A 23,882-nucleotide genomic window follows, 5' to 3' on the forward strand; every position below is an offset into this window, starting at 1 on the left:
CGTTTTGGATGTAACTTTCCATGCTGTTATATCCCGTAAAAGTCTATCAATCTCTGTAAAATATATTACCTACACAAGTTATGTAGTAAATAAGCCAGTTTCCAAAATCTGAACAAAATGAATGTTCCTTTTATCGATGTCCCTGGAGCAGAAAAAGAGTAATTCGGCCGGTGGGCTAAGCGCAGTGCAATGTGTCCCAATATGGGAGTTATGGTTCTGGCAGCGCCATGGAAAAATATAATAGCCCATGCGCTGTAAGACTGTCAGTGGCATTGCCGTCTACGTATCACGTCCGTGCCCTCAACGTGAAACCTATATTATGAGTTAAGGATGAATATGCGTAGAATTTAAGGTATTACTCACCAGCAATGGGTAATTTATTGGTCTTTCAGTTCTTGAACACAAATATCTCATTAATCAACATTGCTGTAATTCTTCATTCGCTTTCTTCTAACAGATTTTCCCACACTTATAGGTACGACTAAGTACATAAATCAATATTTTTTCATACAGAACTGAAAGGGCACGGGTTCTGTTCCTGGCAGGGTCGGAGATTTTCTCCGCTCGGGGACTGGGTGTTGTGTTGTCCTAATCATCATCATTTCATTGCCATCGACGCGCAAGTCGTGGAAGTGGCGTCAAATCGTAAGACTCGCGCCCGGCGAACGGTCTACCCGATGGGAGGCACTAGTCACAAGACATTTACATTCATACAGAACTGAATTCAAACTTACATCCATTAGAAACAATATCAATCCGGTATTCATATGTGGAGAGTTAATGTCAGAATATTAGCAAAAATTAAATATCTCACCGAGCGTGTATACCAACTTCATTACATATCTGCTGAGCAACTAACTTAACATTAGTACGTAATTACTATGAATGTTCTTTTTATACGAATATTTATAATGGTAAAGCTTGGTCACAAATGAAGATGAGGGAGATAATACACCGACGGAAGAAAGACACAACACGAAGAGGGAGTTGTGCGACATGAAAGAAAGTTGGCAGTTGTGTTTCTATGAAATATGATGTCCATTCCAATTTCGCGCCAGTCACATAAGAGTGGCGACAGAAACGCCACTGTGAGGATTCAAATCAGGTTTGTTTTCAGGACACGTTGTAACGGTAGTGAGCGATAGTTGACGTTCAGATAGAACGTAGTGAGTTTATATTAGTGACGAATGCCTTTAAGGTGACAAAGACGACATTATTAACATCTCAGTGAGTCTTAACGAGGCTACGAGATGCCGGATGCTCCTTTTGCGATATTGTAGAAAGACTGGACAAGAGCGTAGCCGCCGTTCATGACTGCTGGTAAAGGTTGTCACGGCAACGCACGGCAACAAGAAGACCGATTCCGGATGGTCACGTGGCACCACCAAACGGAAAGACCATCGTGGTCGGTGTTTGGCTCTGGCGCATCGGACTGCATCTGTAGTAGCAATTTGTGCAGAAATTGGCACCATAGTGCCGTAAAGAACTGTTACAAATCGGTTACTTCAACGACAGCTTCGAGCCAGACGCTCTGTTGCGAGCATTCGAATGACCCTAAACGACCGACATTTGCGCCTTCCGTGATGTCTAGCGAGAGCTCATTCTAGGGCAGGGTGGACATCTGTTGTGTTTCCTGATGAATGTGGTTCTGCCTCGGTGCCACTGATGGTCGTGTGTTGGTTACAAAGAGACCAACTGAGGGCCTGCAAGTAACCTGTCTTCGTGCTAGACGCACTGGAGCTATAGTCTGGCACCTGCACAACAGAATGCACACTGGTGGTTACGCCGGTTACTAATGTACGAGGATTTTACATTTGCATCCGCTCATCTCGCACTTACATTAACCTGTGATCTTGCAATGTGAATTACTTAGATACTAAAGTGCGCATCATTTACGATGGCGGCCGAGTTTAGGTTCATTCTGCGCATCTGACGTCACTAAACATAGTCAGCCAATGAACAGAGAACGATGTTGCCAGAGCTCGACTGCAGTGCAGAGCACGGACGAGTATCTTCAGTTTTAGAAACTTTCAGTCATAAATAAAGAAATTGAACAAAAGCAATGTCTTGATAGCAGACTTTCTTTTATAAAAAGTTTGGAAAAAGCATTCTTTATACGAATTGCTTCATATTCTATTAATTAATTAAACCAAACAAGCAATAAGCCTCCTAATTGAGGCGATAGCAAGGAAAGGTGCTTGTATCATTGTCACTAACCGCTTTTTCGCAATAAAGAACAGCGGTAATTGTTTATTTCCTATTGTACTTCGACGAAAGGTGAGTAATTTATAGGCATACCAACATTGTTTGTCAGTATTTTGCGTGATATTTTAAAGTCCTTCGGAAGATGTACTGAACGCTGAGCTGTTTAGCGTAATGGTTAAAGTGCATGGCTGCTAAGCGAAAGGTTCTGAGCTCAAACCTTGTTCGGTGCTTAATATTTTCTTTATTTAAAAACAGTACCAAAGTGTCTTAGATCATGACTTTTGTTCGTTTGAATGTAATATTTTTAAATTTCTAGTGGCATCTAAAATCGACCATACGGAAAGTAAACGCTATGGACTTTTACCTCTGCAAACTCTTCAAACTTTCGTGCAGTTGTTTACATCTAATGCTGCACAATAACTGTGTTGCACACCGAAAAAAAAATTAAGTCATTTATGGGAGGAAGGTATTAGTCAAGAAGATATATAAAAATCAAATTTTTGGGCCAAACAGTTTTTGTGAAATCGAATGATAAAATGTGTCAAAGCAGTCGAAACACTATGTGTCTGGACAGGCGAACAGTACAGTGAGGACAACATAGCGCACAGCGCGGAATGCGGGGAGCACGTCTCTATAGCAGCGAAAGGATTAATACGGCCGTGGTGGCTTTACTTCATAAACTGCGCGCTCCCCCCTAAACGTAAGTTTGCGAACTATACTATACTATGGCGCTGCTTCTCTTGGCCCGTACAACTGGCAACGCAGCAATCTTCCGCGTCTGGGCGGGCATGCGCGAACCGCCAAGATAAAAGAATTGAACTATAATGTATATTACCTAAACATATCTGTAAGCGAAACATCATTACTGTACATTAATTATTTTTTGGCGCTCCGATTTTTCCTCCGTCGGTTGATATCTGTGAAACTAGTGCTACGTGCATCGATGTGATTCTGATTGCTATTATTAATCATCGGTTTCTCTCTTCAAGTTTCACCTCCCACATTTCCACGCACTACATGGTTAATTATTCCTTGGCGCCTCTGGGTGTTTCCTATTACTCTATGCCTTCTTTTAGTAAAATTGTCCTATAAATCCATTTTATCGCCAGTTATATGCAGTACCTCTATATTAACTGTTCGATCTACCCATTAACCGTTAGCATTTTTCTGTAGAATCAGATTTGAAAAGCTAATATTATCTTCTAGCATTTCTTTTTTTTTATTTGTTTATTTGGCCTTTGAGTGTGTACTCAATTTAGCCATCGGCAACACATAGTGACAATGTACACATAATTGAATAAACAAATACAGAAATGCATATTTACAAGAATAAAAAGCTTAACTGTTACTGTTTTGTACATACTGTTTTAAAAATTGAATTGAATTGGAGAATAATTAAAAGTGTCTTGGCTTACAATTCACACCAATTCTGAAATATCGTCATCAGCAAGACATATTTATAATTGACGTACACCATTAAAACCGACAGATTGTGACCAGTACTCTTGATGAAGTTAACGATCACTTTATATAGACGAACGTCTTTAGTGCACAAAAGAGAAGAAGCTGATTGAGGAAGATGGTAGGCCATACTCAGCAATATCTTCAAAACGACCAACCGTTCACGGTCAAATTTGGGGCACATAAATAAGATGTGGTTGACATCAGCTTCCGACCCAGGATCACACTCACATGCTGGTGAACTGTAAACGTTGATCCAATGTAGATGTCGTGGGAAATAGGCATGATTGAAGCGGAGTCTTATGATGGTAGAAATCGTGGATCGGTCCAGATGTGTCCTCATGAACCACGGTTGTGAAGGAATCCGAGGTTGTAGCACTGCGTAATAACAGCCTTTTATCTGTTGAGAAACGTTCCACATTTCCTGCATTGTTGTGTTGCGTGATCCTTGACTGCACGTAAGTAGTCTGTATAAGGAAGCTGCAGATCCAGGATGGTGCCTAACGTTGCCACTTGTTTGGCTAATGCATCAACTTCATCAGTATAGAGGATACCAGAGTGGGAAGGTACCCAAAACAAATGGATCGTCCGGCCCGTGCGTGTGCTGCGAATATATTCAGGTATCACATCCAAGATATAACTGTTGGTCGTTTTGTTCCATCGACTGTACTGAATGTTTTTAAGAACGCTTTGCGAGTCAGATACTATCAATATCTTGGGGAAGGAAGTGCTAGAGACAAACTTAAGTGCTTCCAAAACTACCACTGTCTCCGCCGTAAAAATAAAACTGCTCTTAGGCAGTTTGAAGGTTTTGCGGTTCTGGATCTGAGGGCAGAAGAAAGCGCATCCTGTACACTCTTCTTGCGGAATTTTGGAGCCATTGGTATATACACAGATAAAACCCCGCCATTGTGCTTGAACGGGACGATTGAAGCCAACGTTGACATTAGTACTGTCCAGCCAGGTCGTACTTAAATAATGGACTGCGATCTGAGAGCAGAGCGTTTGAAGATCATATTCAAAAACAGGTAGATGCGCTGAACGCCGTATAGAATGTACGATAGGTGACCAAGTGTCAAAGCTGGCACAAACGGCTGGCACTTTATTCCTTCTGTGGGCTGCAATCCACAGTCGATAAATGCAGTCTCTACTTTGATAGACGGAACTGTCCGTAATGGCCATGCCTTGAATGTAGAATTTGTCCGATAACATTTGGCGCCTAATGCTCAAGGGCATCTCCCCTGCTTCTATTAAAAGGGCGTTGGTGGGCGTCGATCGCATGGCTCCAAGACAGGTACGAATGGCTCTATATTGAAGAGTATCTAATTTGGAGAGATGAATCTTTGACGCAGTGTGGTAGAATTGACAGCCATAGTCTAATTGAGATCGAATTATCCCTCGGTTCATGGTGAGTAAAACACTCTGGTGTGCTCCCCAGAGTGATCTGATTACATTTAAACCATCTTCACACTTGGTAACGGTAGATCGGATGTGGGGCGCCCAGCTTAACCGAGAGTCAAAAATCATCCCCAGAAATCGAACGTGAGATTTTGTTTGGAAGGTGTACTTGCCACAGGTAATGTGATCTTCAGTGCGAGCTGCCGTCGACTTGGAGAAGGGAACGACTGCTGATTTCTCAGCCGAGATCTCCAGCCCATTGATAGAGAGCCACTCATCGATGTGCGCGATGGTTGTGGTTAATGCCGTTTTGGCCTGAAGATATGAAGCAGCAGTAGAATAAACACATATATCATCAGCATACTGTAGGATTTTTGTGGGGGGAGTAAGTATGCGTTCTAGGTCGTGCATATATAGAGTATACAGGAGAGGACTTAAAATTGCACCTTGCGGCAAGCCCTGGGAGACATAAAAAGGTCCGATCATGGTACCTTTGAAACGGACGTAGATCGTTTTTTGAGTAATCAGGGTACTGATACCGTAGATCATCCGTGAAGGAATTCCAAATCCTGCCAGCTTATCCAAGAGTATCGGTATTTGTACGTGATCATATGCACCCTTAATGTCAAGAATAGCTGCCACTACTGTCTCTTTCGTTTGAAAGGCTGACGTGATATTCATATTAAGCAAAAACAGGTTATCCATGGTCCCTTTGCCTTTTCTGAAGCCGTATTGACTCCGAGGCAACAAATTACTTTTTTCAAGCCACCATTCTAGTTTCATTTTTTCTAGTATTTCTCATCGACCAGTTCCTTGCTGCGTAGTACTCAAGTTACCTTCACACAACAATTTCTGGCAACAATAGTTAAATTAAATGTAAGTTCTCTTATTAAATATGAGTTATTTTTTTAGGTATGTTTTACTTGTTTTTGATAGTCAGTTCTTTTGCTGTCCAAATAGAAAGCCTCATCTGCTCTATGATATGCGTAACATACTGAGTATCCATACGTATATAATATAGTACAAAGCTCTGGAACAAACTGATCTGAAGGTGACTAATAAAGACAAAATCGCTAATCAATAAAAACTTAAGCATTTTAGACCGGTCATTGTTTCATAAATGGATTCAGAAAATCATTATTATGGTTTGCAATTACACTCCATTTACGAATTATTTCCATATTTACTTTTTCCGTTAGTCACTATTGGTGCCTGAATTCCCCGTATACGCACGTAAACGATGAGCAATTGCAGACACATGACGGTTAGGCTTTTTTCGCGGATGGAGATTATGTTGCATCCGAACGTACATCTGTATCCGCTGTATGAAGTACAATCCGTGGGAAACAGTTTACTCCCCACATGCTCATGAGTTTAAATTTACAGCAGTAACTACAGTATTTGAAAATGTTTTCATTTTAACTGCTACTGCGTAAATCCCTAGTGCTTTTCACTTTTCATTACAACTTATTAGGTTAAGAACAGTATAACATTTTAATCTATTTCAGAAAATTGTCAGAGAGATAGAACTAGTGCGATTACTTTATGTTTGTGCATAGCAGGCGATGAAATATAACACATTTATTTTAAGTTGTAAAGTGGAAGTGTGTTGCATTTCAAGTGAGACTATTACCTGGCTATATTTCGTTATTGCAATGCGTCCTACAATACGTCTGCAGTAACCAGATAAAAAAAATTATTCATTCTTTGTATTGTTAACTGTCCAGAGACTTCTGATTGTTTCTTACTTTCAGAACTTAAGCAGAATCTGCTAATTATCACGGTATAAGTTTATTTTTTTATTTTTATAATTATATAATTTATGATTTTGGTGGGGGTGGCTTTAAATATTGAGTGCTAGCATGAGACTTTTAATTAACTTATACCGCCATAACACTCGTACGGACATCGGCTGCCCCGAAGTACGTACGATATAATATTTTTTAAACACAGCGCGCGACTCACCGCCTTCTAATAAATAGTGTGCGTGAGCGCTGCTATTTAGAAAAGAAAATATGCATATTCTTACGCAAACCGTAATTATTAATATGGGTCTCAGGGGCTACTGGTTATTTAAGTACCAAATTACATAAAGATTAACTGAGATATTGCGTAATGTAATGATTTTCAATATTTCTTTTTCATTATTAGCAAGGCAAAACTGGAGACAATCTCATCTGCCGTTAGGCGGCCAAAATGAAACATACTGAACTCACTCAGTATTCTAAATATTAATAAACGAAATCTATTTTGACTTTTTAACTTTGAAATTAATGAAAGATCAAAACTGACATGATATTTTGATTAAATAATACAGTCAGCGTAATGGCCGACTAAATCCTGCTAGGGGAGATGAGCTCCCTGTACTGCGAAGTTCTGTAAAAACTTTGTTAATTATAATTAATGGTTGCGATCATGAGAGGTGACAACTAAGTCAATAATACACACTTTCTAATAACAATTCTATTATATTTTTCAAAATACAGATAAAACGTACGTTAATTATCAGACAGCAATGCAATGGCAGCCTACCGCTCGCTAGACGAAACAAAACAGGAGAGCTCGTTCAATCAAAGCATTGTCTCTGATCTTCATGGCCTATGTTACACAGAGACTGTACAAAAAAACTTTGTTTTGTTAATTACATCGATATTTGTGTCTTGATAATAGGTTAGGTTAGGTTAGTGTTTAACGTCCCGTCGACAACGAGGTCATTAGAGACGGAGCGCAAGCTCGGGTTAGGGAAGGATTGGGAAGGAAATCGGCCGTGCCCTTTCAAAGGAACCATCCCGGCATTTGCCTGAAACGATTTAGGGAAATCACGGAAAACCTAAATCTGGATGGCTGGAGACGGGATTGAACCGTCGACCTCCCGAATGCGAGTCCAGTGTGCTACCACTGCGCCACCTCGCTCGGTCTTGATAATAATAACTTACGTTCTTTAATATTTGTTATACATCGCGCACACGTACATAGTCTTGAAATAATTTATAATTCACACGTCTCATAACAAAAACTTCCTTTCCCTTTCTCCAAATGTCCATTTATGTGGCGTACTGTCACATAGTCTAACCCTAAAGTGAATTGGTTCAAATTTAGGTACAAAAAATAGTGATTTTTAATATCACCATGATTTATCACCTTAAATATATCCTAGTGGGTTAGATTTGGGTGTTTCTGATCCAACACGCCTTTTTCTGCCCAAGGTGTCCGAAGATGGTAACGAGACCGTGTCAATCCTGTTGATGACTCCACTTCCGGCTGACAATGGGGAAACCCTCAAGTGCCAAGCTGAGGGCACAGACGGCATACGGGAGAAATCAGTGAAACTTCTCGTCTACTGTAAGTTACGCCTTCATCGTTTTCCTTCTTTTTTTCTTTTTACTGACTTTACTTTAAAAGTAAAATTACATTTGTTGGTGTGTATGTAGTTTCGTTCTTTTTATATTAAAAAATCAAAGGCAAGGGAGTTCAGATGCTTTCCTATACACATATTTGCCTTAATTTCTCTTTACGAGCATTGAGAAGCCGTCGACAGTTGACGGTCGCGTGCATCGAGCCACCGCCCCACCCACTAGGCAGTTACAGCGAAGGTTCACCATTCGTTTGAGTGCTCTTTCCACTACACACGTCGGTCCCGCAAACATAGCATAGCTGAAGCGTAAACGTCATTCCCATATATTAATATATAAAACTAAATTCCTTGTTGTAACAGATCCTGTAGTATGTTAGCTTAAAAAGTTAATTTTGTGTTCTAGATGTGGAGATCCCTGACTTCCTACTTTAGAAGCCGTGTGCAGCATTGATATAGGGTCCACTTGCAAGGCTTATACACGCAACAGCTTTGCGTCAGCCGAATTCTCGGGCCTCGAACTTATCATTCACCAATCCAGTCAACTGTGAAACAGTTGTTTATAGGGACGGCCATAAGGAGCACTTCCTCTTAACGGAGGACAGTTTCAGTAATGGAGTACTCTAGTCTTCACTTTTGGTGTGGCGTGTTTCAAGTAATGTGTTGCTGATTTCTTAATTTCATGGCTTCTCTTACGTGGTAGTTTACGTAGCATTCAGGCCTACAGTTAAAAGGGTACACTTTGGGATACGGACTACACCAGGAAGAATTTTTAAGTGACACTGCTCGCAGTGCAATAGGAACAAAATAAAACGTAAACCTGCTGATAAATGGATGTTGATAGAAATGCTGACGGACACGACAGTGGTAATGTGTGAATCCTGCAGTCACAACCGCAGCAAAATATTATACGGGGATGTGCATGAAAAACCAAAAGAAAAAAGAATAAAATTCGTTCATGTAAATTCGTTGGCTTCCATGGTGAGTGTCAATCGGAATAAATTCTGTTTGGGTGTTGGGGCGCGTTGTTCTGAAGCAATGAAGCAACTAAAACGTCAATATTTCGACCGAATTTACAGTGGTTCTCTTCAGGGCAGATATTCCGAAATCATATATTGCATTGTAAGGCTTATCCAGGAGCAGAAACAGACCCAGATCATAATTTAGTAATGATGAAGAGTAGACTGAAGTTTAAGAGGCTAGTCAGGATGAATCAATGCGTAAAGAAATGGGATACAGAGGCATTAAGAAGGAGACAGTCTTCAAGTTCTCTTATGCTATAGATACTGCCGTAGTGAATAGCTCAGCAGGCAGTTCAGTTGCAGACCAATGCACACCTCTACAAAGGGCAATCACAAAAGATGGAAAGAGAAACTTCGGTACAAGGAGCTCAAATGTGAAGAAACCACGAGAAATAGATGAAATCCGTTGATCGACTAAAGAAGGAAGTGCAGAATTGTTCAAGGATATCAGGAGTACAAAAATACAAGTCACTTAGGAATGCATGGAATCGAAGGTGAAACATGGAAGGAAATGAAAAAGAAACAATTGCTGAAGAACAGACTCAGTAAAGAGAGAAATCAAAACAATCCTTGGTGAAAAATAGAATAAAGGGCGGTAACATTAAGAGTTCAATGGCAGTTGCACTGTTGAATACAGAGGAGACAGCGGATAGGTGGCAAGGGTACTTTGAAGCCTCTATGAGGGGGATGACTGTCTCATGATGTGTTAGCTAAAGAGACAGGAGTCGACAGGGAAGAGGTAGGGGATCTAATATTATAATCAGAATTAAAAAGAGTTTTGGAAGACTTACGATCAGATGAGATAGAACGGATAGTAGCAACAAACTACTCCCGTTTTTCTGTAGAACGTATGAGACTGGCGACATATGAGAAGACTTTCGGAAAAACATCATCGACACATTCCCGAAGATTGCAAGAGACGACAGGTGCGAGAATTAGCTTAATAGCTCATGCATCCCAGTTGTTGACAAGTGAAATATACAGAAGAATGGAATAGTAAGGAAGGTAAAGGCAGCACAGGGGCAGTTCTGACATTTTGCAGGTGATAGTGGAAGCAAGACTGGAGAAAAATCAATAAACCTTCATAGGTTCTGTCGACTTGGATAATAACGTTCAGTAACGACAAGTGGCGCAACATGTTCGAAATTATGAGAAAAATAGGGATACGGTGCAGATAATAGCGGGTAGTTTGCAGTATGTACAAGAACCGAGAGGGAACACTAAGAATGGAACACTAAGAACAATGTGCACGGATTTAAAAGAGCGTAAGTCATGGTTAGTCTTTTGCACTTCCTGTGCAATCTATACATCGAAGAAGCAATGACGAAAATAGAAGAAAGATTTAAGAGTGGAGTTAAAATTCTAGGTGAAAGGATGTCAGTGATGAGATCGGCTGAAGCCAATGCTGACCTCTGTTTGATTAAATGGTCTAACTTGAGATGGTCCCATACTCCGAGGAGCGTAGGGAACGATGTGGGGGACCCGCACAACCGACTAGGCAAGGTCCCAGCGGAGGAGGTTTGCCATCGCCTTCATCCGACCGTAATGGGGATGAATAATGATAACGACACAACAACACCCAGTCATCTCGAGGCAGGGAAAATCGCTGACCCCGCCGGGAATCGAAACCGGCACCCCGTGTGTTGGAAGCGAGAACGCTACTGCAAGACCACGGGCAGCGGACTAAATGGCCTAATGAGAACAGAATATGGAGTGGTAGCAAATCGGAGAAAGACGATAACAATGAGAATTAGCGTAAATAAGAGCAGCGAGAAACATAACCTCATATTTGGGATCCACGAAGTAGGTGAAATTAAGGAATTCTCCTCACAGGTAACAAAAAACGCACAACCGTGGAGTGAGGAGGACATAAAAGGTAGACTAGCACTGGCAAAAAGGGCATTCCTGAAGAAGTTAAGTGTACTAGTATCAAACATAGGCCATCATTTGAGAAAGCTGTTTCTGCGAACGCACGTTCGGAGACCACCATTATATGGTAGTGAAACATGGACGGTGGGAAAGCCAGATCAGAAGAGAAGCAAAGAAACTGTGATGTGGTGCTAGGGATGAATGTTGAAAATCAGGTGAACTGATAAAGCAAAGAATAAAGAAATTATAAGGTTTTCCGCAGAATCGAGGTTAAAGGAATCCGTGAAGAATACTGACAAGAAAAAGGGGCAGGATGATAGAGAATGTGCAAAGACATCAGGCTTTAGCTTCAATGATACTAGATGGAGCCGTAGGAGTTAAAAACTGTAGAGGAAAGACCTTCCTCTCCTCCAGACCAGAGGACTGCGATCGACTCTGGGTACGATGGCACAAATAATCAGCGCGCAGTCCGCATGCGATACTAGTTCCATTTACCACAATCATCCGTCCAAAAGGAACCAATCGACTGCAGACTGGCATTCTTTCCGACCCTGCCGATATTTCCCTTAGGGCTCAATTACCAGCCAACGATACAGTGATCCTAATGGCTAGCATACCCGGCCTCATCACTTATCCGGACTGCGTAGGAAAATCAGCAACAGGCGTAACGGGAGAGGCATTCCGTTGTAGCTCAGAAATGGTAGCAGTTTTCGTAACTGTTATACCCAAGCCGTGAGGAGCCAGTCGTGCAGTCCATTCACCCTTTCGCCTTCCACCGAGTGACTCGTAAACCCACCTCTGTCCACAACTCGCTCTCGAAAGGTATACCAACGCACCAGAGGTGTAGCAGGTCTCGTCACTGGCGGCCCGCTTTCGGCGCAGCTTTGGACAGTATCCAACGCAACCTCCATCCGTTTACGGGTAGCAACCAATTATCCTTGCCTTGAAGAAAATAAGTATCGGCAGTTGTAATTTTATGAACTATTTTATTGGGTTATCATTTTCGGTGCCTCTTTGGCATCACCTTCAGGCCCCTATACGCGTAGCTAAAAAAAAAATAAAATGAGCGTATGGCATTGTTGGCTGGGAGGCCCCATGCGGGGGAGTTCGGCCGCCGTATTGCAAGTCCTTTTTAGTTGACGCCATTTCGGTGACTTTCGGGTAAATGATGATGAAGGACTCACAATACCCCGTCCCCTGCCGGGAATCGAACCCGGATATCCTGTGTGATAGGCGGGAACGCTACCGCTACGCTACAGAGGCGGTCTACAACGTGTTCTCAAACGCTATTATCGGGATCCGTAATATCAAATGGCTTCCGTATGTCACTGAAACTTCTTTTGAACGTGAACTCTCCACGTCTAAAGAGAAATTTCAGGAATCTACGGAAGCGGGTTGAAATTAGTGAGCCCTATAATAGCATGAACGTTTAAATGATGTACCTAGCTACTCGTATAGGGTCCTCAAGGTGACCCCAATGAGGCTCCGAAAATTATATCGCAATAAAATAGTTAATAAAGATAAGACGGTCGATATTCATTTTATTCAAGTCTTTCACCAGCTGCAGTTCCATTCCATTTATAAAAGATGGATCTGTAGAAATTCTCCTTATGTCCGCCGCTACAAGCACAGTTCCTAGCCACACCGAAGTGTGTAAAAGTAATGAATAAGATCTGAAAAAACTAGAAACAAAGCATTCAGATGTTACTTAAAAAGTACTAATAGCCACCACTAATGAGAAATTTAGTCACTACCATGCTAATGAAGTTATAATGTGCGTGAAATACACAAGAAGGGTGAACAAACTCTAAAATCTGCTGTGCGGAGTTCTGACTGTAGCCTTACACAATAAGGTCCGCACGCTATTAAACTGCTCTTAAGAAATTTCGCTACTGGAAATGGATGTATCAACAATTACTTTTTGCTATAAACTTTCGTTAGATAAAAGCTACTGCAGGAAATAAATATGTAACTTTTTAAGCGCTGATAGACAGAAGTCTAAAACGATTGGCGACGGAAAAGTAGCACGAAGAAGCGATCTATCACGATATGCACTAAGATTTACGCAAAAGCAAAAACTTAGAAGTAAATATGGTAAACACTAGTCTGTACAGTAAAATGCACAAGTATAGTTCACTTCTTCGCATAAGAACGTGAAAAAACAGAAACTAATATAAATTACTGTGTATCAGCTAACTGCTACAGCTGCTGCCTCTGGACGGGTATGCCTTTCGGCTCGGCGTCTGCTGCTGCCTGTGCACAATAGGAAAACATGTCCTTAAGGAAACATCTAAAGTGCACCTTTAACTCTGTTATGAACGCTGATGAATCTTTCGTACCGAAATATATTCAAGTAAAAATATATTCACGTAACTAAACGTACAACAATAGTCAATAAATCAGAAACTAGTGAACACATACAATAATCTTATATACACTGAGGGAAAAAGAAATCGCAACACTAAAACATACTTAACCCAGAGTAACGAAATTTCAGGAGTGTACTTGTCGGTATACGATATTTAAACGATCAACTTTGCACGATCACTGGTTAATGTAAACGCGAGATAAGCTATTGAAAATGTGAAATGTTGGTACAGTAACACTTTGCCCAAGCATGTCTGTTACATATTTATTCGCCTGGCGCCGGCAGCGCTAATTAGTATTACTTGGCTTGTCGCCGGCCGCTTGTCACCTTTCCGCTGACGACAAACGTCAAACACATTGAGTTTTGCGCGCATTAATTTTCCGGAAATCCTCTATTTTGCCGTATCATTCCACAAACTCGAATTTTCTTTTCAAGTAACTTCTCTGCAAATTCTACACTGTGATAATAATTAGCCGGCCGCGGTGGTCTCGCGGTTCTAGGCGCGCAGTCCGGAACCGTGCGACTGATACGGTCGTAGGTTCGAATCCTGCCTCGGGCATGGATGTGTGTGATGTCCTTAGGTTAGTTAGGTTTAAGTAGTTCTAAGTTCTAGGGGACTGATGACCACAGCAGTTGAGTCCCATAGTGCTCAGAGCCATTGATAATACACTCCTGGAAATTGAAATAAGAACACCGTGAATTCATTGTCCCAGGAAGGGGAAACTTTATTGACACATTCCTGGGGTCAGATACATCACATGATCACACTGACAGAACCACAGGCACATAGACACAGGCAACAGAGCATGCACAATGTCGGCACTAGTACAGTGTATATCCACCTTTCGCAGCAATGCAGGCTGCTATTCTCCCATGGAGACGATCGTAGAGATGCTGGATGTAGTCCTGTGGAACGGCTTGCCATGCCATTTCCACCTGGCGCCTCAGTTGGACCAGCGTTCGTGCTGGACGTGCAGACCGCATGAGACGACGCTTCATCCAGTCCCAAACATGCTCAATGGGGGACAGATCCGGAGATTTTGCTGGCCAGGGTAGTTGACTTACACCTTCTAGAGCACGTTGGGTGGCACGGGATACATGCGGACGTGCATTGTCCTGTTGGAACAGCACGTTCCCTTGCCGGTCTAGGAATGGTAGAACGATGGGTTCGATGACGGTTTGGATGTACCGTGCACTATTCAGTGTCCCCTCGACGATCACCAGTGGTGTACGGCCAGTGTAGGAGATCGCTCCCCACACCATGATGCCGGGTGTTGGCCCTGTGTGCCTCGGTCGTATGCAGTCCTGATTGTGGCGCTCACCTGCACGGCGCCAAACACGCATACGACCATCATTGGCACCAAGGCAGAAGCGATTCTCATCGCTGAAGACGACACGTCTCCATTCGTCCCTCCATTCACACCTGTCGCGACACCACTGGAGGCGGGCTGCACGATGTTGGGGCGTGAGCGGAAGACGGCCTAACGGTGTGCGGGACCGTAGCCCAGCTTCATGGAGACAACATCGATGTACTGTGGAGACCTCACGCCCCACGTGTTGAGCAATTCGGCGGTACGTCCACCCGGCCTCCCGCATGCCCACTATACGCCCTCGCTCAAAGTCCGTCAACTGCACATACGGTTCACGTCCACGCTGTCGCGGCATGCTACCAGTGTTAAAGACTGCGATGGAGCTCCGTATGCCACGGCAAACTGGCTGACACTGACGGCGGCGGTGCACAAATGCTGCGCAACTAGCTCCATTCGACGGCCAACACCGCGGTTCCTGATGTGTCCGCTTTGCCGTGCGTGTGATCATTGCTTGTACAGCCCTCTCGCAGTGTCCGGAGCAAGTATGGTGGGTCTGACACACCGGTGTCAATGTGTTCTTTTTTCCATTTCCAGGAGTGTAATTATCCATGCAGATGTGATGCCACTTGCTAAAGGCTGTCCAGCGCCGGAATATATCTTGAATAAGGAAACGTATCCCGTACTCGAATCACACAACATCCGAATGAGCAGGCCGTATTTCGTAATTTTCGACGGATTTTCATCCACGCCAGTTCCTTCATCAACTGAGTTGTTTTGACTTAGATTAAACCTTTGTTTAAACATTTTGGAAAAATAATCAATTACGAATTTCACTTTGACAAGCCGGTCGGCATTATCCGCTTTATTGTTGCTGTCGGAAAAATGTAAAAATAATATTTGTCTGAATCGGTTGCGGGAAATCGTTTTGCTAAATATCGGTGTGTCTATCAACGGATTCGTTGGCCAATAACCATCGATCCTTTCCTTTTATTACATTTCCTATAAGGACAGCAAGCCCAAACCATTTGCTAATTTCGGGTGCCGTAACGTCGACAGATTTGGCGTTTTTAAATCCAGTTTCCTTCTATTGCAATTTTGACTGCAGCACTTGTTGGTTTCGTTGCTAATATATTCAAATAGATCGTTCCAAGTATATAATTCTACGATATCCTCGACACTTTGTGTATCTTTGGGAAATATTCGGACCCAGGGATCCTTCAATTTTATTATTGGTCTTCCGTAAATCAAATTCTGACCATTCTGCACTGTCTTCTTCCTCTGATTCAGCCGAATCAGTTGGAACCGTAGCGTTCGCCGAATTCTTCTTGGAAGTATTTCACGATCTTCCTAAGAGTTTGCTTGTGGCGTTCGCTGTGTTATTCAGTGGTTTGGTATTTAACTAATTTGTAAATGAAAATGATAATCTTATTTTATTACATTGAGTAATTACTAAATAATGTATCTCTCGGCTAAAGATTTGGTCAAGTTGCTAAAGAACTCCAAGTTAACGTCTGTTAAAGTGTTGTCTGTAAGTTGTGCAAGTGTCACTAAATCACCGTTCATACAACTTCAGCAAAATGATCATTAAAACCACCGAATATTCTTCGTAACTCGTGCTTAATTAATTTCGGCTCCATACATCAGCTAGAAGTTTGTTATAACGATCGTGCTATGAGCAATGTTTTTAAAGAACCAGTCTGATTTTAAATACCTTCGGCGTTTATGTTTGCAGAGTTGCGTAATTTGAATTTGCCGCTGAGATAATTGTTAAGATGGCGGCAGACAATTGATAGAGAGTTTCTATTGTTAGAGCAAATAAGATAAGTATTTGAAACGCTTATTAAACTTTACTTTCGTATTGTGCACTATTTAGACTTCATCAAGCAAACATTTGATTTTTTTTCTAAGGAAAAACGCAATACAAATCGCTATCATCAATGGCTGCGCTCCTTGCAGCGGAAAGAAATAATTAACACAGATAATGCTTACTGAGAGAGGAATTAAAGTTACAAATAATTATTGACTCATATTTATAATAATAATGAACTCTATTCTCAAGTAAAAATTTACGAATAACTACAATTTCTTAACAGACGTCAGTTTGATATGTGTCCGCAACCTACAAAAGCCAACCAACAAAAGGTAAAAAACAAATCAGTTGGAACCGCAGCGTTCGCCGAATTCTTCTTGGAAGTGTTTCACGATCTTCCTAAGAGTCTGCTTTTTTTTTTTTTTTTTTTTTTGTATCCAGTGTCTTCTTCCCAATCGGCCAAGTCGTCCTCGCATTCTCTGTAACTAATCCTATTGTCTCTTTTGTCCGCCATAATGAAAGGGCACAAGTACTTATAAAAACAAGAAATTGGTTGACGTGTGTAACTTCTTGTTACCTAAATAAACACCAACAGATTCTAAAGTGCTGTCGCCGGCCACTGGGTCATACTATGCTCACGACACCACTGTGGTGTCGACCGCCACTGAGCTATACTATGCAGCCGCCCCCCCCCCCCCCCGCCCCATCCCGTTGACCAAGTTCTGTATGACCAATTTACTATACTCGGCGGGACCGAGCTCAGGTCGTTCTAATCATTCATACTGACTCATCTGGCTGGCCAATACAGGGATCCTTAATGCTGGTTGTGGATGACACTGGAGTTATCGTCCGCAGGTATGTTGGTGACAGTTATCCTGCTGGAAAACACTCCTTGAAATGCTGTTCACGAATGGCAGCACAGCAGGTGTAATCACTACACTGACGTACAGATTTGTAGTCACGGTGAGTGAGGCAGCTAGGAGAATGCTTCCACTGTCAAACGAAATCGTACACCATACCAGGATTCCAGGCGTGGATCCAGTGTGCCTCGCCTGTAGACACGTTGACAGGCCCTTAACTGTCCTCCTTCTAACCAACACACTGCCAACACTGACACTGAGGCAGAACCGACTTTCATCGAAGTAGCCGATTTTCAACAATTTGTAGAGTCAATGTGGTGCCAACTGGTGCTCAGATTGCCGCAGCAGATGCGGCACCATACGCCACAGCCTCACGCCGAACACGATGGTCCTCTCTCTCGGCAGTGCCACGTGTTCGTCCGGATCGGGTCTCCTTGTGACCGTACATTGTCGTGGCCACCATTACCAGCAACTATGAACAGTGGCTACATCTCTGCCAATCCTTTCCGCGATATCACTGAAGGAACATCTAGCTTATCGTAGTCCTATTACACGACCTCGTTCAACAAGCATTCTCCACTAACATCAACTCATCACGTCCAACGTCAAAGCAAATAACGCTCACGACAATTACTGCGTCTGTTTAAAGCAAACCTTATTTATATCTTCATAGTGGCATTACTAGCGCCACTCATGCGACTGGCGTGAAATTTGAAAATGCATCATCTTTCAGATGCAGAAAAACGCCTGTCAACTTTTGTTTATGTCGCATAGCTTCATACTAGTTGCATGGGGGCTTAATTAAATGAAATGGAAATAATTTTAATTTTTTGATTTAGTAGCTGTCTGTTCGGTTACGAAGTCTCGTAGACGGTTGGCCCTGACTAGTATTATTACGCAATCTGACTGCTTAGAACAATAACAAAGAATGAAATGGAAATTTTCATTAACACAATTAATTAATTAAGTCCCCAGCAACTATAAAAACCTACGAAACCAAAGCACAAGTGTAACTGTTCTGTGTGTGGAAGTATGACTCAACGTACGCATCTGGCACGGTTCTTCTTCAATAACACAAGAAATTTTAAATATCATTTATACTGAATTAATTAAAGAAAATAAAAATACCATAATTACTCAAGAAAACCAGAATTACACTCTAATACAAGAACACAAGCCAGATGCTTTGTTGACTGAACCTGTAATGACGCATTATTTAAAACATGGAAATAATGAAAAATAAATCAACTTTCGTTACCTTCATATATTGACCAAAATCACTCTAATCATTACAATATATCTCCACACCGACTCGCTATTACCACATCTCAACAAGAACTTATCAGTATCACATCTCAGCAAGCACTCCCTACTAGCACATCTGAACACGAACACTCCTCACTACGACATCTCAGCACTGACTACCACGAGTTCTCCCAAAGCACTGCCCACTACGAGTTCTCAATAATCACTGCCAGTGGAGGCGGCAGAACAATGCTCTCTAGCGATCTCTGGCGCTGTGGCTCAGTGTAGCCACCTTTCATATGCCCTTCCTCCACGGCTAGAATTTGATGGTATTTTTTGCCAGCATTGGTGGTGAAAATACCACCAAATTCGTCAAAAAAATACAGACAAAAATAAAAGATAATATTAATACGTAAATATCATATAACTAGATAAAATTTTGGCTTTGCACTGACCTTTCAATAACCTATTATATAGTATACAGTAAGCAATACAAATTCTTTCATACATGTGACTTTACATAATAGTTTACACAAGTATTATGTGGTTAAACAATTCAATCAATAGCGTCAGCAATGACGAATATGTGCAGGTAAGAGTCTCATAACTTTTCACAACCAGTAATACACAAAAAAATCAGTTTATACAAATATCCACATAAACGCCTTCCATAGCTCAAGAATAAGCAGTTGACAGTTCCAGCAGTAGCACCCAGCAATGGTCAACAGGTGCAAAAACCAACAAGTAAAATTTTTTTCAATAGAAACAGTCCATCAGTGGCACCCAGTAATGTTGAATAGGTGCAGACACCAACAAGTAACACCATTTCAGTATAAGCAGTTCCATTAGTGGCACCAGCAATGTTGAGCAGATGCACACAGCAACAGGTGACATCTTTTTAGTAGAAGCAGTCCATCAGTGCACCCAGCAATGTTGAGCAGGTGCAGACACCAACAAGTAACACCATTTCAGTATAAGCAGTTCCATTAGTGGCACCAGCAATGTTGAGCAGATGCACACAGCAACAGGTGACATCTTTTCAGTAGAAGCAGTCCATCAGTGGCACCCAGCAATGTTGAGCAGGTGCAGACACCAACAAGTAACACCATTTCAGTATAAGCAGTTCCATTAGTGGCACCAGCAATGTTGAGCAGATGCACACAGCAACAGGTGACATCTTTTCAGTAGAAGCAGTCCATCAGTGGCACCCAGCAATGTTGAGCAGGTGCAGACACCAACAAGTAACACCATTTCAGTAGAAGTTGTCCATCAGTGGCACCCAGCAATGTTGAGCAGGTGCAGACACCAACAAGTAACACCATTTCAGTAGAAGCAGTCCATCAGTGGCACCCAATAATGTTGACCAGGTGCAGACAGCAAGAAGCAACATCATTTCAGTAGAAGCAGTCCATCAGTGGTACCCAGCAATGTTGAGCAGGTACACACAGCAACAAGTCACATTTCTCAGCAGAAGCAGTTCCATAAAATTCACTATCACTGATCACACTGTTCATCAGAGTTTATAAGCAGAAATTAAACATGTCCTAGTGGCACCAATCATGTAGAAAAGGTACAAGTAACAGTCCATAATTTTAACTATCACTGATCACACAGTTCATCAGCAGAAATTAAACATGACTAAATGTCACACATCATGTTGAAAAGTGCAGCACCATCACTAATCAGACAGTTCAGGCATGAACAATAGTTTGAATACACATACAATGCTTTTACACTAAACATACAAATCATAACAAACACACAAATGATATCAGATAATTGTCCTATTAACTATTACAATATACAAATACCAGTAAACCTATAACATTTATGGGTGTCAGTGCAAGCCACTACCAACAAATAAGATAATATTTAGGAGATAGGTGGGTAGGATTAGGAAAGGAAAACACACAAAACACACTCACTCATCTTTCATCCACATTAAGTACTACTGTGTAATTGAATAGTGTTAACTGTGTAAATGTAACTCTGTCCAAGATTTGATGTTCATCATGTGTACCAAGTAGTAGTGGCAGCAATGTATAACAGTCAATAATAGTTAAGTCAACGTGATAGTCATCATGTCAAGACCAATGTTTGCCAAGCCAGATCAAAATGTACGGTTGCTGAACAACTGTCAGTGAGCCAAGATATGCACATGTTTCCTCTCTCAAAAAAAAAGTATATACTGCTTTGTGATTTGACAAAGTGTGTGTGTAGACAATCTTCCTTCTACTTGAGTGTTCTAGTCTGCCATCTTCATCCTCCTTGTTCCATATGGACCAACAAAAAAAATATGCTCCTCACTTACTTTACCTCTTATCCACCAAAACTCCAATAATCATCAGCATAATCTCAATACTTCACTAATACCTCTTCAATACGTCGATACATACAAACCTTATCATCAATATCATTTACCTTACCTCTTGTCCACGAAAACTCCAATAATCATCACTTAATCTTAATACTTCAATAATACCTCTTCACTACGTCGATATATATAAACCTCAGCACCAATATCATTTCACTTCCATAACAACTCTTTCCTCTAGTCAGTCTCCTCGAACAAGTACAGTCAAAATCCTAGTGCAACTTCAATTCATCATCCCATACAATCCGAAGACACAGTGTCTACACACAACCTCTGTGTAATCCATCTGACCCAAATTTTCTACTCATTATAAATTATAAGATACATTTTGGTTCCTTGTCCATCATTAAATAAAAGAAATGCATACATGACCTCTAACAGACTTAGTTCGAATAACTCTCAGTAATTAAGTACGATTACGGAGTGTGAATGATCATAATATTTCACAGTGTGTACACCACTTCAAGACTTATGGCAAACAGAAGCAAACATGTGGAGTATTTGTTGTGTTAAATGTCACTTCCTATTTCAATTGCTCACGAAAAACGCAGTGTAATAACTGTCAATGGTCTAAACCTAGTTTTGGTATGTCATGTCGTTAGCTTCCTTCCTATTAGCATACATTTATGCAGCTTTCATAAAACCTCCAGCTCATGTGACTTCTATGAAGTTTCTTGTACTAATGTCGTTTATGTCGAATTACTGCAGTTCATTTTCTTATCTTAAAAATATAAGGCACTGAGCATAAGCAAAACATGCAATAGCGAGTAAATATACCAGTAGAGAACTGAATGTCAACAAGTGGATGCAGCACAATTCCTACAACGAGGCTCTGCCAAGCGAACAATCTATAATTAATACCACAGTGTAACCTAAACTCTATGTTCGTACACTGTACATCAGCATTGCTATATTCAAAATTGAAGAGTAGTTATGACAACAAAACAGAAATGTGTAAATATGCAATCCATACAAAAAGCAGCAAACATATATCTTACGTAATAAACAAGTCATTAGCATCATTCAGCATAAGCAAATAAATGTTCATATGTAATCTTAATAAGTAAACATGAAGGCGCAAGCAGATAAATCACAAAGTGTAACCTACATACCTAACTACAGTCAGCACAATTAATCAGTTGACAATTACAATTTAAATAAATAAGCACAGCAGGCACATAATAAAAAGAAATATGACATCAGTGAAAAAGCATTGCAGCCAAGCGATGCATAATATACACAAGTAACAACCCTCCTCATTAATAAAACATTGTCAAAATCAGTTAATGTGCGCAAGCACGTCGCTTCACAAGTAAATTCATAGAACATGAAATTTAGCACAAAGTATGAATCACGTAATCGGGAGCAGCAAATTACGTCTAAAGTACGTACCTAAGTGGAAATATGTTACCTGAAAAATAAACTCAATTAATAGTTACCCTTTTTAGTTTATTAGTTTCTTCTTCGAAATTACATTCTTCCTGAAATTTTCTCCATAGCAAGTCGTCTTAACGTCGGAAACGCACAGAATTTACCTAAAGGTCTCAAATATTTTACACAACCGTATCCTGAAAAATACTGAACTTTAATAACATAATTTATAAAGTCACCATAGCATTATACAGAATTTAGTCGGAAAAATTAGACTGTGTATTTATTTACGGCTGTCAGTGCATTCACACTGTGCGCTTGATCAGCTGTAGGCGCGTGACGTATGAAGTAATTGTTTGCGGTCAGCGACTGCCTTTTGCGGCGCGCAGACTTGACTGTTGCTTTGAGTATCTGCCGCCGCCGGAACACGGCGCGGTATCCTTGCATTCTCCACCTGTTTACGTATAACTGTTGGTTTCTCAAAAGTATGTCATTCCACAAAAATTTTTACGTTCGATATATGATGTATTCCCTTAGAGCGCCGAGATTTAAGAGTTTCTACTTCCACAGTATTATCATGTATAATTTTGCGAATCCTATATGGACCGTTATAAAGCAGAAAAAATTTGCGACACAAGCCTTTTCCTTTATGAGACAAACGATGAGACTTAATTAACACCTTTTGACCAACTGACAAAATTTTTAAACGACCAGGACGTTTAGCTGATTTCTCTCTTCTAGCAGCCGCAGATGCAATATTTCGTAGAGCCAGGTTGACAACTTCAGAATGCCGCAGTTTCCGTGAAGGCGGAAAAGGAACGATTTCAGAAATGCGATTTGTTGGTACTTTATTTTTTAATATCAATAGAGGCGGTAAAGAAGTTGAGTCATTAGGAAGTTCATTCAGAATGTTTTGAAAAATATGAAGATACTGATCCCAAGTTCTGTGATTCTGATGACAATAAAGACGGCACAATTTGTTGATTTCCTTCATCCATCTCTCTGAAGCGTTAGACTGAGGGTGAAAAAGTGAAATGAAAATTGGATTAATCTTCCGACGCTGTAGAGTACGAAGCCAAATTTTAGAGCGAAACTGTGATCCATTATCTGATATAACCTTATCAACATGACCCACTTCTTTAAGAAAATGTTTGATGAAAGCGTTAGATACTGAACGAGCTGTTGCTTTGCGTAAAGGTGTAAAACACACATATTTTGATGTCAATTCCACTGCTAC

At 41.1% G+C, this 23,882-nt stretch overlaps 1 protein-coding gene across 1 annotated transcript in view; it reads left to right on the forward strand.

Moving 5' to 3' along the window:
• LOC126259526 (basement membrane-specific heparan sulfate proteoglycan core protein-like) overlaps positions 1 to 23,882 on the forward strand; it is a 209,811-nt gene that overhangs the window by 12,932 nt on the left and 172,997 nt on the right. Inside the window, exon 4 of the mRNA XM_049956391.1 lies at positions 8,271 to 8,406. Within this exon, the coding sequence (XP_049812348.1) occupies positions 8,271 to 8,406 (136 nt within the window). The remainder of the gene's footprint in view (positions 1 to 8,270; positions 8,407 to 23,882) is intronic.

This window comes from Schistocerca nitens, chromosome 5, assembly GCF_023898315.1.
Source record: "Schistocerca nitens isolate TAMUIC-IGC-003100 chromosome 5, iqSchNite1.1, whole genome shotgun sequence".
NCBI lineage: Eukaryota > Metazoa > Arthropoda > Insecta > Orthoptera > Acrididae > Schistocerca > Schistocerca nitens.